Source organism: Rhodamnia argentea, chromosome 11 (assembly GCF_020921035.1).
Source record: "Rhodamnia argentea isolate NSW1041297 chromosome 11, ASM2092103v1, whole genome shotgun sequence".
In the NCBI taxonomy this organism is placed as follows: Eukaryota; Viridiplantae; Streptophyta; class Magnoliopsida; order Myrtales; family Myrtaceae; genus Rhodamnia; species Rhodamnia argentea.
In genome coordinates this window covers 4848092-4862764 of record NC_063160.1, presented here as the reverse complement: position 1 = coordinate 4862764, position 14673 = coordinate 4848092, and the positions used below count along the sequence as shown (strand labels likewise).

General features: G+C 38.3%; 1 protein-coding gene across 1 annotated transcript; it reads right to left on the bottom strand.

The window, feature by feature from the left end:
* Window positions 1-860: 860 nt before the first annotated feature.
* LOC115732193 (organellar oligopeptidase A, chloroplastic/mitochondrial-like) lies at window positions 861-13972 on the bottom strand. Its single transcript, XM_048272551.1, has 17 exons — window positions 13823-13972; window positions 13558-13725; window positions 13132-13255; window positions 12826-12902; window positions 10822-10965; window positions 10502-10732; window positions 9902-9992; window positions 8982-9103; window positions 8751-8858; window positions 8424-8669; window positions 7469-7614; window positions 3936-4053; window positions 2688-2847; window positions 2549-2580; window positions 2277-2342; window positions 1119-1190; window positions 861-1022 (listed from the first exon to the last, which is right to left on the bottom strand). Exons 1-17 carry the CDS (start codon window positions 13937-13939, stop codon window positions 942-944), a joined length of 2103 nt encoding a protein of 700 aa, XP_048128508.1. The 5' UTR covers window positions 13940-13972; the 3' UTR covers window positions 861-941.
* Between the last annotated feature and the right edge of the window lie 701 nt (window positions 13973-14673).

Sequence of the window (14673 nt, the reverse complement as noted above, 5' to 3'; positions counted from 1 at the left end):
TAGGCGAGGTTGACCTCTCCCTCACCGGCTTTGTCCACTTCAAAATATATTATTAAAAATTGATCACGTCAGCACTGGCCGAAATGACCGGAAGAGCTAAATTGGCACAAATGCAAGAGATTTAACTCTGAATTGAAACAAAAAGATATTTAAGATTGAATTTACACAATTATGATAGGTTTAAAACTTCATTATTATCATTATTTTTCCTTTTGTTTCCACCTATATATAACAACGCAATGGTATATTCCACGGTTTGAAATGGAGAATAGGTTGGTGACCAAGGATTAGATTGATTGAGCGGAACTTGCCTATTTCTACTGTTTGCTGTCTGTGCAACTGAGCCTTGGAGTATGTCCTGTCTCTGCTAAAGTCTGGGCTCGTTTTATCAAACAACCGGGATTATATTCAGTGCCTCCTTCCGTCTGCAACCATTTTTCATCGTTTTCTGCAATCATTTTTCATTGTTTTCATGCGACCACTGTAACTGACTACTAGAAAGATAGAATAGGCATGCAACCCTCATGTACAGGCTGATCTTACTCGCGGAATACTCCCATCCCAAGTAGAGAGCTGATAGTGCTGAGTTTCAATCATTATAACAAGCACAAGAAAGATACTGATAGATGAACGTTTCTGGTTTCACAAAATTCAAAGACTTGCAACATATCCAAACGAGGTTAAGAAATTTTGAAGTCTTTAGATTGGGAAGCTGTCTAGTCTACCCTTGATTCACATTTATTCCTTGCTATAGTGGCCGATGCACATTAAAGGAGAGAAGGCCAAAAAAATTGTCTCTCTCCACTTATTTGAAAATTCGTTTCCAAAGTCAAATTGTTGTGGTTGGCATGAAACCATAGGTGAACTAAATACTTCAAAATTGTCCATGACCCCAACATTCCTTTTGGGCCATAACAATGGAAGTAGCCGTTGGAACAGCATTATGCTGCAACTGGCAAAAGGCCGTTATGCTTGAGTAATGCGTCGGGTGAAGGCTCACGTCCTCGAAATTCAATGAAAACCTGGGCAAAGGAAATTTGGTACAGTGAGGACATCAAGTAAAACTAACTAGATTGTGAGAATAATGAGTAGACAATGCAAAATCACGACTTCCGAACCTGTAGTGGAGCTTTTCCACCTCCAAGAGCAAGAATCGTCTCTCGGAACCTTTGCCCTGTTTCTTTGACAGCCTGTCGACCATGCTCAACAGATCATGATAAAAATCAACAATTAATCCAGAAATAAATCCAATATTGAAGAAGGGCCTTCATAACTGAATAGTATTAGACAAGACAAGAAGACTGCCCATGTGCAATGATTTCAGAAAAATTGTTGATGACATGAAATGACATTGGATGTAAGGTTGTCTAAGAAGAGAGAATAATGCACAAAAGATTATTGAAACGCCAGCCTAGAAGATTTTTTTTGTATATTATGCCAAGGCCTTACTATGTCCAATGGACCTTCGTACAAGACCTGGGTTTTACCATGGGAAAAAAAACCTGCCTGAATTTTCAGGTTAGTAATCTTCTATCTAAGAACTGGAAAAAGAACCAAAATGAAGAAAACCTACTGAAACAGTTTAGTTCTTGGCGCTCTTCATCTCGCACTAGATAAAGAAATGAATCAACCAGAACACACAGAAATATGAAGCTGCACTTATTCCCCTGGGGCTTTCGCATAACACGAGCAAAAATCACCCTCATAACAGAGAAACTATATTTGAGATATTGCTGATGCAACAGCCATCTCAAACTCAAGACATGTACAAATAAAGCAAGGAATGAGCTTCTTAGCATTCAATCTCATGGAAAACAATCAATTTTGCTAAACTTCAACAGTGACAAGGACATGGTAATGCATAAAAATGAATCACATTGCCTTGCCATTAGAGCTGAAGAATGGAAACAAGCCACGCATTGACGCTGATAGGACATGAAATGATTTGGGCCTATCCATTCATGGAAAGAACTGTAAGGCATTGTTGTGCTGAAGTACTCCAAAGAGGTCAAGTATGCAATCTCACAGGTCTGAGGTCTGCCTGACGTGTATAGTCATTAGAGAGCGACGGACATAAGTAATTAAGCATACAGGTATGCAAACCAATCAGGTTCGGCCAGACTTCCATTCTTTGCCAAGACATTCCAGGATTACTCACCACTAGTCCATACGGGGAAAAAACAGCAATGTAGCATGTTTATTACTACCAAGCTATCAAGGTACTCTTTAGCAGCATTGTTTTTATTCAAAATATGTCCACATCTTCTCTGACATACCTTGCTGTCATTTAAACCTGCATCCTCAAATGCGGAGAAAGCATCTGCAGATAGCACCTCTGCCCACTGAAACAAATGTATTCACGATTAGAACCACACACGTTATGGAATAAATTATTCTCAAGCAAGAATATGGATAAACCAGTACTCAGAGCTGAACATAGAAAAGCAGTGTATTATGTTCGGGTAAAGTGTTTCATCATCTATTAGAAACTAACTATAAAGGAACTGAACAAAATTTGGCATAACCAACAGAAAAGGATATCCTATACCTTGTAACTGTAATAACCAGCTGCATGTCCACCTGAATACAAGTGAAAAGCAATAGATTCCCCACCGTGTAAGATAAACGTGTATCCCACAAGGTATATATACTCTCAAAGAACCATTTTGACAGGTAGGAAGACGAACCTGCAAATACATGGATGAAACTACAAAGGAATCGATCCTCAGGAAGTGGAGGGATCACCTGGGTTTTTTCACAAACCCTTCGATCCACATCACATACAGATTCTGGCCCCCCAGGAACATATTTTGTATGAAGCTGCAGATCTACACTTGCGAGTCTTATCTGAGAAGCTCCACAGACAATAAAAGTAAGTAATAACCAAGTCCTACATTGGTATGCTTCCATAACAGAGCAATTTTTTTAGCATATGCAATTTCCGATTTCCCAAATATATGATTTTACTTTGGTAATGTTAATTCTATCAATAAGCAATGATCTCCTCTACCAAAATAATTTGATTTGCATCATTTCGAAGTATGTACATCTAAACAGCAAGATTTAAACCATGCTTGCACTAAGGTTAAACGAACTAGTAAACTTTACGCTCCCTCACTGTCATATGGACATGAACTGGTGAAATATGGAGTGCACTCCTTTTTGTTTTATCATTTCAAACTTGTGTACTTTTGACCACAAGCAGCATAGACAAAGGTGGAACCCCAATAAACAAGAGGTGTAGCATTCAGCTCAAATAAGTGCAGCACAACCAGGACATAGTACAGGTGAGACAATCCCTCACGGACAGGGAAATGCCTGCTAGAATACTTCTTCTCTTTGGAAGCTTTTTGAAACTGACCTAGCCTCAAAAGGTGTCACAGAAGTAAGAAGCTGATGAAATGGGGAATCATCTCCAGTTGCTTCTTAACCAAACAAAAGCTGAAGAACTTGGCTTGACTTATTCTACAATTGCTTTGGTCTGGTGTTTGTCATGCCTAAGAAACCGTGGATACCAAACCAAGTAAAAGATGTAGAAAGGGAAAAGACAAAGTCAGTTAGATTGGAAAGGGAAGAACCAGATGACATAAACATTTTACAGGTGGTATAATAGGATAGGCAGCAGTTTCTCTATAGGCTCTCATGGACTTATTATTATCTACTTGTCAGCTCATATAGACGTCCTTCTGCACCACCAAGAGGAAATTCAGTTATTATATTAAATGAATAAAGAACTGTCCCATATAATTACCAGTCAGCCCGAGTAAACAACAGCAAAAACTAGAAAATTTTGGGAGAAATTGCTTCTACAACAAATAATACAACTTTCTTGTGGACAAGATAGTCATAGGCGAACTAAAAGAAAACGTTAACAGGGCATGTACATCAAGAACAAAAAAACAAAGCAAAACAAGTTTTCTTTAATAAGAAGTAACCTGGCGAAGGCTTAAGGAGCCTGCACGAAAAGTCCTGGCTGCGAGGAGCTTTCTATATACATCTTCAGGGAGACTCTCACCAGTTTCATAGTGCTTTGCGATTCCCATCAAGGTATCCCTGCAAATCAACGGTAATAAATGTCTCCCTGGGTTACTGACATATATAAACTCAAACAAAGCGTTAGCAAAACAGAGGGAGAGAGAGAGAGAGAGAGAGCACTTTTATTGTGTCAAATACAAATGCGGATGGTAATTAGTTTTCTTTTCAATGTTTTTAATATGCAAAACATCAAGTCAAACATGTTCATTTGGTTAATTTCTTTGTTAAACTCAATGTGTATGGTGTTCACAAAAATAGAAAAATAATAAGAAAGTAAAAGTTTATTTCCTAACATTATGGATAAGAAGATTCCGACACTTATAAAAGGAGGATATACAGCACTAACGCCACTTGTTGATATCCGTTGGGACACATGACAGTGAGGATTGAATTACCTAACTGAGGTAACTTTTGAAGCGCAGCAAAAAAAAGGATAACATCAATGATAAGAGAAAAGAGTTTTAACTTCAACGAAAAAAAAGTGACGATATCTAGTCTTTAAGACCCCGTGCAACTTTAAATACTGAATAAATGGATGTACTGTTTCTATATTTTAATTATTACATTTTTACGCTTGAAACCTACATAATACGTATAAGATGGTGGAAGTTAGATGAGGCAAAACGAATAGTTTTCAAGGAAAGAATGCTTCACGAAGGACTGTGGCAACTAGAGGGTGATATAAATATGATGGGGAACGAGATGTCTAACTGCATTAAAAGAGTGGCAAGAGAAGTGTTAGGGGAAAATAAAGGGAACGGACATCAAACAAAGGAAACTTGGTGGTGGAATGAGAGGTGCAGGAGGCAATTAAATAGAAGGAGTGTTTCGGATGTTTGCGTAAATGCCCTAATGAAGAGAATTGGCAAAAGTTTAGGTTGGCGAGAAAAAATGCCAAGAAAGCTGTGCGAGAGGCTAGAGGCAAGGTTTTCTACGAGATGTACAAAAAACATGGGACCAAAGAGGGAGAAAAAGGTATCTATAGGCTTGCAAAGATAAGGGATAAGAAAAGCAAGGACTTGACACAGATTAGATGCATCAAGGATGAAAATAAAAAACTTTTGGTAAGAGATGCAAAAGTTAAGGAAAGGTGGATGAGCTATTTTAGCAAGCTTTTTAATGGCAAGAGCAATAGAAGGGAGGTAGTCTTGGAGGACGCTATTGATGAGTTAAACAGAAGGTTTGTGTGTAGAATTAGAGCGCATGAAGTTAAGGAGGCATTAAAGAAAATGAAAACTAGTAAAGCCTTGGGACCCCGATGGTGTCCCTATTGAAGTGTGGAGGTGCTTAGGGGAAGTAGCAATAAGTTGGTTGACTAACCTGTTTAACAAGGTTCTCCATACTAATAAGATGCTTGATGAATGGAGGAAGAGTATGCTTGTGCTTATCTACAAGAACAAGGGGGATATCCAGAATTGTTCCAACTATAGAGACATTAAGTTTATGAGCCATACAATGAAGTTGTGGGAGAGAGTCCTTGAGCATCGCTTGAGAGTAGAGACCAAGGTCTCTGTAAATCAATTTGGATTTATGCCAGGAAGATCTACCATGAAGGCTATCTTCTTGGTACGACAGTTGATGGAGAGATATCGAGAAAAGAAGAAGGAGCTACATATGGTGTTTATTGATCTTGAGAAGACATATTATAGGGTTCCAAGAAAGGTTCCGTGATTGGTTCTTGAGAAGAAAAAAGTACCTTCAAAGTATGTAGAAGCAATCAAGGATATGTATGATGGTGTTACTACATGTGTGAAGGCTTGTAATGGCACATCAAGTTATTTCCCAATCACAGTAGGCTTACACCAAGGCTCTGCTTTGAATCCTTATCTTTTTGCCCTAGTCATGGATGAGTTAACAAAAGATATCCAAGATGAGGTGTCGTGGTGTATATTATTTGCAGATGATATTGTGCTTATTGATGAGACCAGGGCTGGGGTTGGTGCTAAATTAGAACTATGGAGAAGCACATTGGAGTCCAAAGGATTTACATTAAGTCGAAGTAAGACCGAATACATGAAGTGTGAGTTCAACACGGCACGAGGAGAAGATCACGAATCCGTGAGTATGCTCGAACAGGAGGTACCCAAGAAAGATGCTTTTAGATATCTAGGATCAATATTGCAAAAGGGGGTAGAGATTGATGATGATGTAAGCCATAGAATCGGAGCAGGTTAGATGAAATGGCGCAGTGCTTCAGGGTTCTTGTGAGATCGCAAAATCCCTCTTAGATTAAAAGGAAAATTTTATAGAACAGTAGTAAGACCTTCAATGCTATATGGAGCTGAATATTGGCCAGCACATAGGCAACATGAGCATAAAATGGGAGTAGCAGAAATGAGGATGTTAAGGTAGGTGTGTGGTCATACAAGAATGGATAAGATAAGAAATTAAGAAATGAATATATTCGAAGAAAAGTTGAAGTAATACCGGTGGCGGATAAGATGAGAGAACATAGATTGAGATGGTTTAGGCATATTCTTCAAAGACCCCTAGATGCTCTGTAAGAACAGAAGTTTGTTACCGAGGGCATGGCATGAAGAAAGGAAGAGGTCGGCCGAAACTTACCTAAGGGAAAGTAGTAAAACAAGATTTAATGGAGTGGGAAATAGATTAGCGTACGGTCTGCCTTAGGACGGAGTAGAGGAAAGGAATTATAATTGTGAAGGGCAAAATTCCTATATTTCAGACTATCCTTTCTAGTCTTTTTTCCCTATATATATATTTTTTATTTTTATATATTTATTTTTAGATAATTATTTCTTTCCCTCAATGGATCTTGCTTTCATTTTATTTATTTTTGGGTTCATCGACCGCCGACCTCAACTAGTTTGGGATATAGGTGGTGTTGATATTGATATTGATGTTGATGTTGAAACCTACATAATCTGTCCCGATGTGGACTTAACAATATGTACACGATCATAATGAGTGTTTCCTTACTACCTATTCTTATAAACTCACGATTAGCTAAGCTTTAAAAAATAGGAACATGAAATAGGAACAGCAAAAAATCCAGTTGAAAATAACATTGTCAAGGTATATATGAACCCAATATATCTCCCAAGAAATTATTTTTCATATTTAAAGATACTTGGCGTAACTATCCATGCCCAAGTTGTGAACATGAATACATAAAACTCAATTTCTCATAGTATTTCTTTTTTGTTATCTGTACTATATAACGTCTAAAACAGGGACCTATCATTTGCCAAATACCAAGAAGCCAATATTCTCACTTCCTCACTATTAGATCCAGAGACAGTACAAAGGCAATACGACACAAACGTCACATTATGCTCCATGATGAAATCATCTATTGTTATCGGCAGTATATGCATTACCATTTTCATTTGTGAAGAGCAACTTTATGCAACTATGTTGGCAGATCAATGTGATCTAAATCTCTATAAGTAGATACTTCATACAAAATTACCTGTGGTAACACCAGTTCTCCATAAATTGAGAGGGCAGTTCCACAGCATCCCTCTCTATTCCTCTATTACCAGCAACAAAGCCTTCGTCCTGTTTGGTTAGCATGTGTTGAAGTGCATGACCAAATTCATGAAAAACGATTTCAACCTGCCAATTTCAACAGTAAATATTTTACCACAAATGTTTAACTAGCAGATAACACTAAGAGGATTAAGATATTTCATGAACGCCAAACTGCTATAGCAAGCACAATGTCACAAATCTCATCATTCATCTAAGAGATTCTGATCATATTTTCCAAAGAGTCAAATTCTTGTGGCACAAGAATGGCTCACTCATTCAAAACCTTCATGGTCAATACTGACGATTCTATAAGTATTAGGTGTTCATCAGAATATTTTAGAATGGGAACAGGGAATACTGAAAATTGGATGATAGACCCATCTTGAGATGCAGATATTAGAGGAGAGAAGCATGCATCTTTAGGCATTACACATAGAAAAATATTAGCATTACCAGGATTCACGAAATCACATCAAAGAATAGGTTGGCATCAGAAATTCTCAAGCACAAAATTGCTTGGCAGTTACTTCATTAATCTTCTCGCAGAGACCAATCTTCTCATACTGACAAGTGTTATTTGACCTACATATTGATTCTTCCATCACTCCCGCTCCTGACAGTGTAATAGATATCTTCACAGAGATGTCTTTATAATAGCATAACTTTAGGCCCTATTTAAACTATGAGCAGGTCACCAAAATCCAATCATTAAATTAAGATTCGTGAAGACCAAACTAAACAACCCTTTCTACAACCCTTGTTTCTGATGGCAATATTTCATTATGACCGGCTTGCATTAGCTTGTGGCTACACTAGCTACCCTCCATCTTTAAAGTACTTCAGACTCAAAAAAAAAAAGGTCATTAAACTGAGGAAAGGAGTTGGAAATTTACCTCTCGGAATGTCATAAGGCTTGGCTTGGTCCCCACAGGTGGTGTTTGATTGCACACCATGTGAGCAATCGGTAATCTTGCACTTACACCATCTCGAGACAGCACACGGCTTCGAGCAACAACCTCATCCACCCATGCACCTCCCCTTTTCTCAGATGGTCGAGAATAGGGATCAAAATAGAAGTATGCAGTTGGATTTCCTGAAGAATCCTTTACACAGTAGAATCTGACATCACTGTTCCAGACCTGGAGGATAATAAGCATTTTATCAGAATACATGTGCTAACAGCACATGAAAGGCAGAAACAAAGCATTTGACTTATTTACCGGTGCTAGTCCATCAGCAGCCTCAATCTCGATTCCAAAAAGTGTCCTTGCAAGGTTGAAAAGGCCCTCCATTACTTTTGGCAATGAGAAATATGGGCGCAGTTCTTCCTAGAAATTGCAAAAAGTTATGAGGCTACATGTTCACATTCACATGCATAAATCAGGGTCAGGAAATGTCAGCAAAGTTGTTTCTTTTTATCTTTTCGAAAAATCCAAAGAGAGAGCTTTAACCTCATTGATGTCATATTTTGATTCACGCAGTCTCTCACTCCAGAAGTTAATGTCCCAATGGCTCAAATCGTCAGATTCTTTTGCCCCTTGACTCTTGGCAAAATTTTTTAGGTCCTCCATGTCTGAATAATGAAGGCAATCTGTATCAAGATATGGATGCAAGACAAGGATGTTGAGTTGAAAGTAAAAAGAACATCGGTAAAATCATCCTAATATTTTCCGTCGATATCATCAAATTGAATTGAAGTCTTAAACCGCCCCCCCCAAACAAACCCACCCCACCCCAAATTTCTTCCCTCTTTTTCCTTGGCCCCATCCTCTTCCTCGTTCCAATGCCTTTCTCACCAGCCATACATCCCTATGCGGCATGTCCAATGATGACCACATGATCCAGTATCACCTCCAACTTATTAATCCACTCCACAACCCTCATCACCTCATCAACATCATTTGAGCATTCAGATTTGTATGAAATGAGATTGTTACATTTTTTTTATTGTTCTTGCATATTCTAGATGTGCTCCTAGTTTTCCCCATCACTTTACTAAGGCTAGGTTTCCTTGAGTTGGCTCGATCACTTTGTGCCAGTGAAAAGTGGACCTAGTGAGCAGATGGCTAGCTAAACCAAACATTGAGTGGCAATTGGATATGTACAACTTGAAAGACAGAAATTGAGGATGACATCATGAAGAGAGAGAGAGAGAGAGAGAGAGAGAGACTTAGTAATACACTCTTCTTATGGATATATGCAAGAGAACACATATGATGCAAAGTGTAGTGCTTTGAAGCTTGAAATACAGGTATAACATGCACATTTTAAGTAGCAGAAAGAATTACCATGAATATTTATCACAAGAGAACACAAAAGTGCAGCATCAGTTATTAAAAGTTTATACACCGACAAAATTTTTAGAGCATACCTTGAACTGCAGCTTCCCATGAAGCACTCCTAAGTTTCTCTAGGAGCTCTTCCGCTTTATCAACAGTAGCCATTTTCATGGCCATGCTAACCTGATGAGAATTTTGCATCAATAAGTGATGATAAAGCGATATCAAAGAATTGTTGACCCATGCAAATATATTTCCCCCAGGATTATTCAAGCAGAATGGAGAAAAGAATTCAGAAGCATACTTAAGAAATTGTTTCAGAGACATTACATAAACAAGAATGCAGTAGTAGTTTGCATTGGATTACGCATCAAAATGCAATTCTGGAAAATTGCACACTTGAACGAACTTTAGAATCAAAGTGAAAATATTTCAATAATTGCTTACAATCTACCAATGACCACTTTTTTCTGCCGTAAACTTTCCTCTTTTCTCTTGTAAATAATAAAATAATAACAACAGCCAAAAACAATTGGGGTTGGTTTACAAGTAGTGAATAATTTGAAAGATGTCATCCGAAAGGTGACAAAAAAAAATTGTCTAACTTGTTCAATCAAACTTCACACTGGGAATAACTAAACAGATGTAATTTAAACTAGAAAAATCTCATAAATAGCCTTAAAAACCAGTACCTCAGCATAATTATTATAACCTAGAAGCTTAGCTTTTTCCAATCTAAGCTTCAAGGTTTGGTCAATAATTAAAGTGTTGTCTATATCTCCACTGGAGGCCTGAGTAACATAAGCACGGTAGATTTCCTCGCGTAAAGCTCTATTTCGAGCATGTTTCAAGAGAGACATAACACTTGGACCATCAAGAGTGATCACCCACGGCCCATCTTCTGGAGTTGCATTTTCATGCCCCTTGAATATGACAAAGAACGAGAAAAGGATGAAGAATGCTGGAAAAAAAAAAAAAGAGTGACAAAAAAATGGAAGCTATTATGTATTACCTTAGACACCGCTGTTTGTGCAGCCAAACCAACAGCTGTAGCAGGCAATCCTTCAATATCCTTCTTATCAGTAATCAATTTTTCAAATTTCTTTGTGGCATCCAACACATTCTCATCAAACTTTTTGGATAATTTTTCAAGTTCCTGTAATCAACTAATTAATCAAAAGGCAGAGGTTGGGCAATTGAAGTATATAATAAAGAATCTAAATACTACTTTCTTGCACATAAAGAGTAGTCTTAACACAATCAAAGCCACTGCTAGACTTATTTGATGAAATCAGCATCAGATGTCCGAAATATAATAAAATAACCTACATAACTACTTTCTTGCCCATAACATAAAGAGTAATCTTAACACGGGTCAATGCCACTACAAGGCTTATGTGATAAAATCAGCATCAGATTTCCAAAATGACAGTTAAAACGCTAGAATGTAGAAAGAGCAAATATCTGACAAATCATTCCCACAAATATTGTAAAAGCATCTTCATCATCTCACACATTATGTGCTGTTCAATCTCACAAGTCACACCAACTTTTAGTTTCTAAGGAAATAAATTTAAGGCAACTTATCCAAGGACAGCAATGATAAGAAAATATAATGAGAAGTCATTGCACATGTTCATACAGCCAACAAAATCAAGCACGCTGATAGTTGTTCAAGCGTCAATGTTAATACATTGGCAAAGATGGACTTGCCAACTCAAATGAGAGTCCTAGAAGAACTCTTCAAGTTTAATTAGTTAAGCTATTTATTGCTCGACTATGGTTGGTCAAGAATGCTTTGGAATTAGGTTTCGTCCATCGAGGGCATTCAGTGGGTCGGTGTAAATACTCTGTAAGTTGACCCTAAGAGCTTGGAGGGGTACATGCATTAGCAAAGAAAAGAGAAAGAAGATTCAGTTGATCCTTCTAGCAACTTTTTGGCTGATTTCGAGGGAAAGAAACAGGAGAATGTTTAGAACATAGACAGTCATTTTAGAAAATTAGGGAATCTTTGCTTTTTACTTTGGATTTTTGGTATGCACACAGTTTGAGTCTTGATGTAAATACATTTCCAGACCGACTAGACTCCTCCTGTACTTGATTTTGCAAAGGGTTCTGCATATCTGTGGTGCCTTTTTATGAATTACCTCCCTGTTACAAAAAAATGGTAAAGACTGTTTTGGGATTGCATGATGCTTAAGAAACCCTAGATATAAGACTTAGGAAGCTTTGGGTGTGATGCCTGAAGAATTTACTTGTTTTGAGTAATCATTCATTGGAATTCCTCTTCAAGTACTCAATTAATCGGGCTCGCAACCATGGGACTTTTCGTCCCACCACTTATAGCCTGGAAAATCGCCTACATGAGGCATTTTCGGTGCTCGCATGTTAAATAAAGAACACACAAGTTAGCCACAGGTAGATTATTTCAACCTCACATTGACTGACCATGAACCTCTAACCTGTCTCTTCTCAATAATCTATATGTCCTTGCTTTCTTAACAAAAGCTTCAATGCTATCACTTTTCTCCCTGGTCAGGAAGTTTATACATCTTCCTCTTATCTCAGCATCTTTTGACATTAAACTTTTCTCTAAAATAATTTGAATGACTCGTCATTCTAAACTCGTCCTTCTAACAGTTGTTTTTGGCATTCGAGTTAATTTTTTCAACCCTTCCCTTGGTACTTCAAGTACTCTCTACTGACTGTAAATATTTTATGCACCACTATAGTATGTCTTCATCAACAAGACGTGGGGTTCACTTTGAAATTTTGTGTATAAATGTGAGATTGGAAGTGCAGGAAACAAGCCAAGTTTTATACACAAACATAGTGTGTCTTCAATGACTAGATGTAGGATAAACTTTGTGAAATCCATGCTCTGTGTGTGTACATCCATGCTCATACGCAAGCAAATAATACATGACATACACTGCACCAAAAGACGCTTTGCCTTATCACTGCCACCAACTCATAGATTGCAATTTATTTGACGTATTCATAAAACCCATCACACCTGTTCAATTTGGTTAAATTCTTCTCTTTTACCATCTTCCAGGGCAACCCCATTCAGAACTGCTTTCTTTATTTGGTCTGCAACAATATAATTTCAAACCCAAATGTCAGCCAATCTCTAGAAAGTATAAGCGCTACACTATGTACGCATCCTATGTAGTGATACCCTTGTTTTGCAACTAAAAAAGTGAATACAACTATGAGATAAACGAAAGGACACTAACAAAAATAAAACTTAAGACACTATGTCATCCAACTATCCAAAATAAGCAGAAAAGGTGATCAAAGGGCAAAATGTTTTACTCACTTTCAACTACACGTTTTTGAGCATCGCTCAGCATGTTCCAATCAGCTGACCCCTGAAGAGCTTTAAAAGCATTGTAAACAGGTTTACTTTGCCCAAGTCTAAGCTGAAACTTAACCTTCTCTGCCTGCATTGCAAGACTAAGCCAACGTAAGCATCAACATTCAAGACATGGACAACCACAAAAGCTAAATGGATAAAGACGAATAGACCAACCACAAAAGCTAAATGGATAAAGACGAATAGACCAGGCACATGGCATGCTAGGGTCAAACAGATACTTATCTAAAAGCAACAACAAACATCTCTAACTCCAGAACAGACTTGAGTCTCCTATCTTCACTCCTTTTCATCACTAAATAAATCATTTCAAGAACCATTTCAGAGATGCTCATCCCAAATGAACCAACTCCAACCAAAAGCAATTACCTGGACTTCCTCTATCGCAGCACGCAACTCAGCTGTATCCTTAACGGCCTTGAGATGATTGATCATTCCCCAGGCCACAGTCAATTTATCCATAATCTTCTCCAATGGCTCCACAAGCTTTGGCCATGACGGGTGCACCGTCCTCTCCAATTCCTCCAGATCACTCTCCTATGGCATATCCACAAACACATTACAAACGCCAAGACCTCAAACAACAATATCAACAAACAACGATCAAAAGATGGAGACAAAAAATCATTCATACCAGCCCGTTCAAGATAGTCAGAATCCCAGAACGGACGTGCTTGGCCTCGACAGCGTTAAAAGGTGGGAACTCGAAGTCCTGCAAGAGGGGATTGCTGTCGTCGGCTACGTTGGCCATAGGTGGAGCTCGGGGGCGATCGGCCGAGTGGGGACGGAGGAACAGGTGGTGGAGAGGGAGAGAGAGGTGGATCTCCGGGGGCTCTGGAGGCAGAAGGAGAAGGAGGAGGACCAGAGTCGGCAAGGGAACGATTTTTTATATAGAGAATGGTGTCTCGCCTATCGACGAAGATGATGACGATGATGGTGGACAGAGCGAGAGAGAGCGATGCGGGTTGTAGAGGCCATGAGCGTGAGCATGTTGACTATAACAAGGAAAGTGGCGGGCTTTTTTCCAATTTAGTATAAAAATATTTTTTTTACCAAAATAGGTTAAAAATAAAAACATTACCGTTTTTAGACGTCGCTCGGCATTCAAAATGCCGAGAGGCAGTTGATTTTCTTTTTCAATTTTTTTTTATTTTTCTTTAATCATTTTTTTTAATTTCTTTCTTTTGTTTTCTTGTAATCATTTTTATATTATTCAATTTGTTTTCCGGAATGAATAAAACTTTAATGAAATTCGTATATAATTCCATGTTCTGTAATATTCACGCGAATTAACAATGGGTGAAATACTTATATATCGAGAATTTATCTCAGAGATAATAGTCTAAAAACTCAAACGGCAAAAAAATAGAGATTGGCACAGGATGAATGCTGTCGACGTTGCTCCGCCTCCCAACTCACTACGTTGGCTCCGCCTCCCACCTCCAAATGAGCGAGGCGAAGGGGCCATCGAGCGACGAGGCGGCG

Bases quoted from the DNA above. Each gene is read 5' to 3' on its own strand.
- LOC115732193 (XM_048272551.1), bottom strand. From the start codon at position 13,939: ATGGCCAACGTAGCCGACGACAGCAATCCCCTCTTGCAGGACTTCGAG. The intron at 13,256-13,557 runs GTAATTGCTTTT...CTTGCAATGCAG, and splicing joins CTGCGATAGAGGAAGTCCAG to GCAGAGAAGGTTAAGTTTCA. The intron at 4,054-7,468 runs GTAATTTTGTAT...GTTGATTTGCAG, and splicing joins GAGAACTGGTGTTACCACAG to GGATACCTTGATGGGAATCG.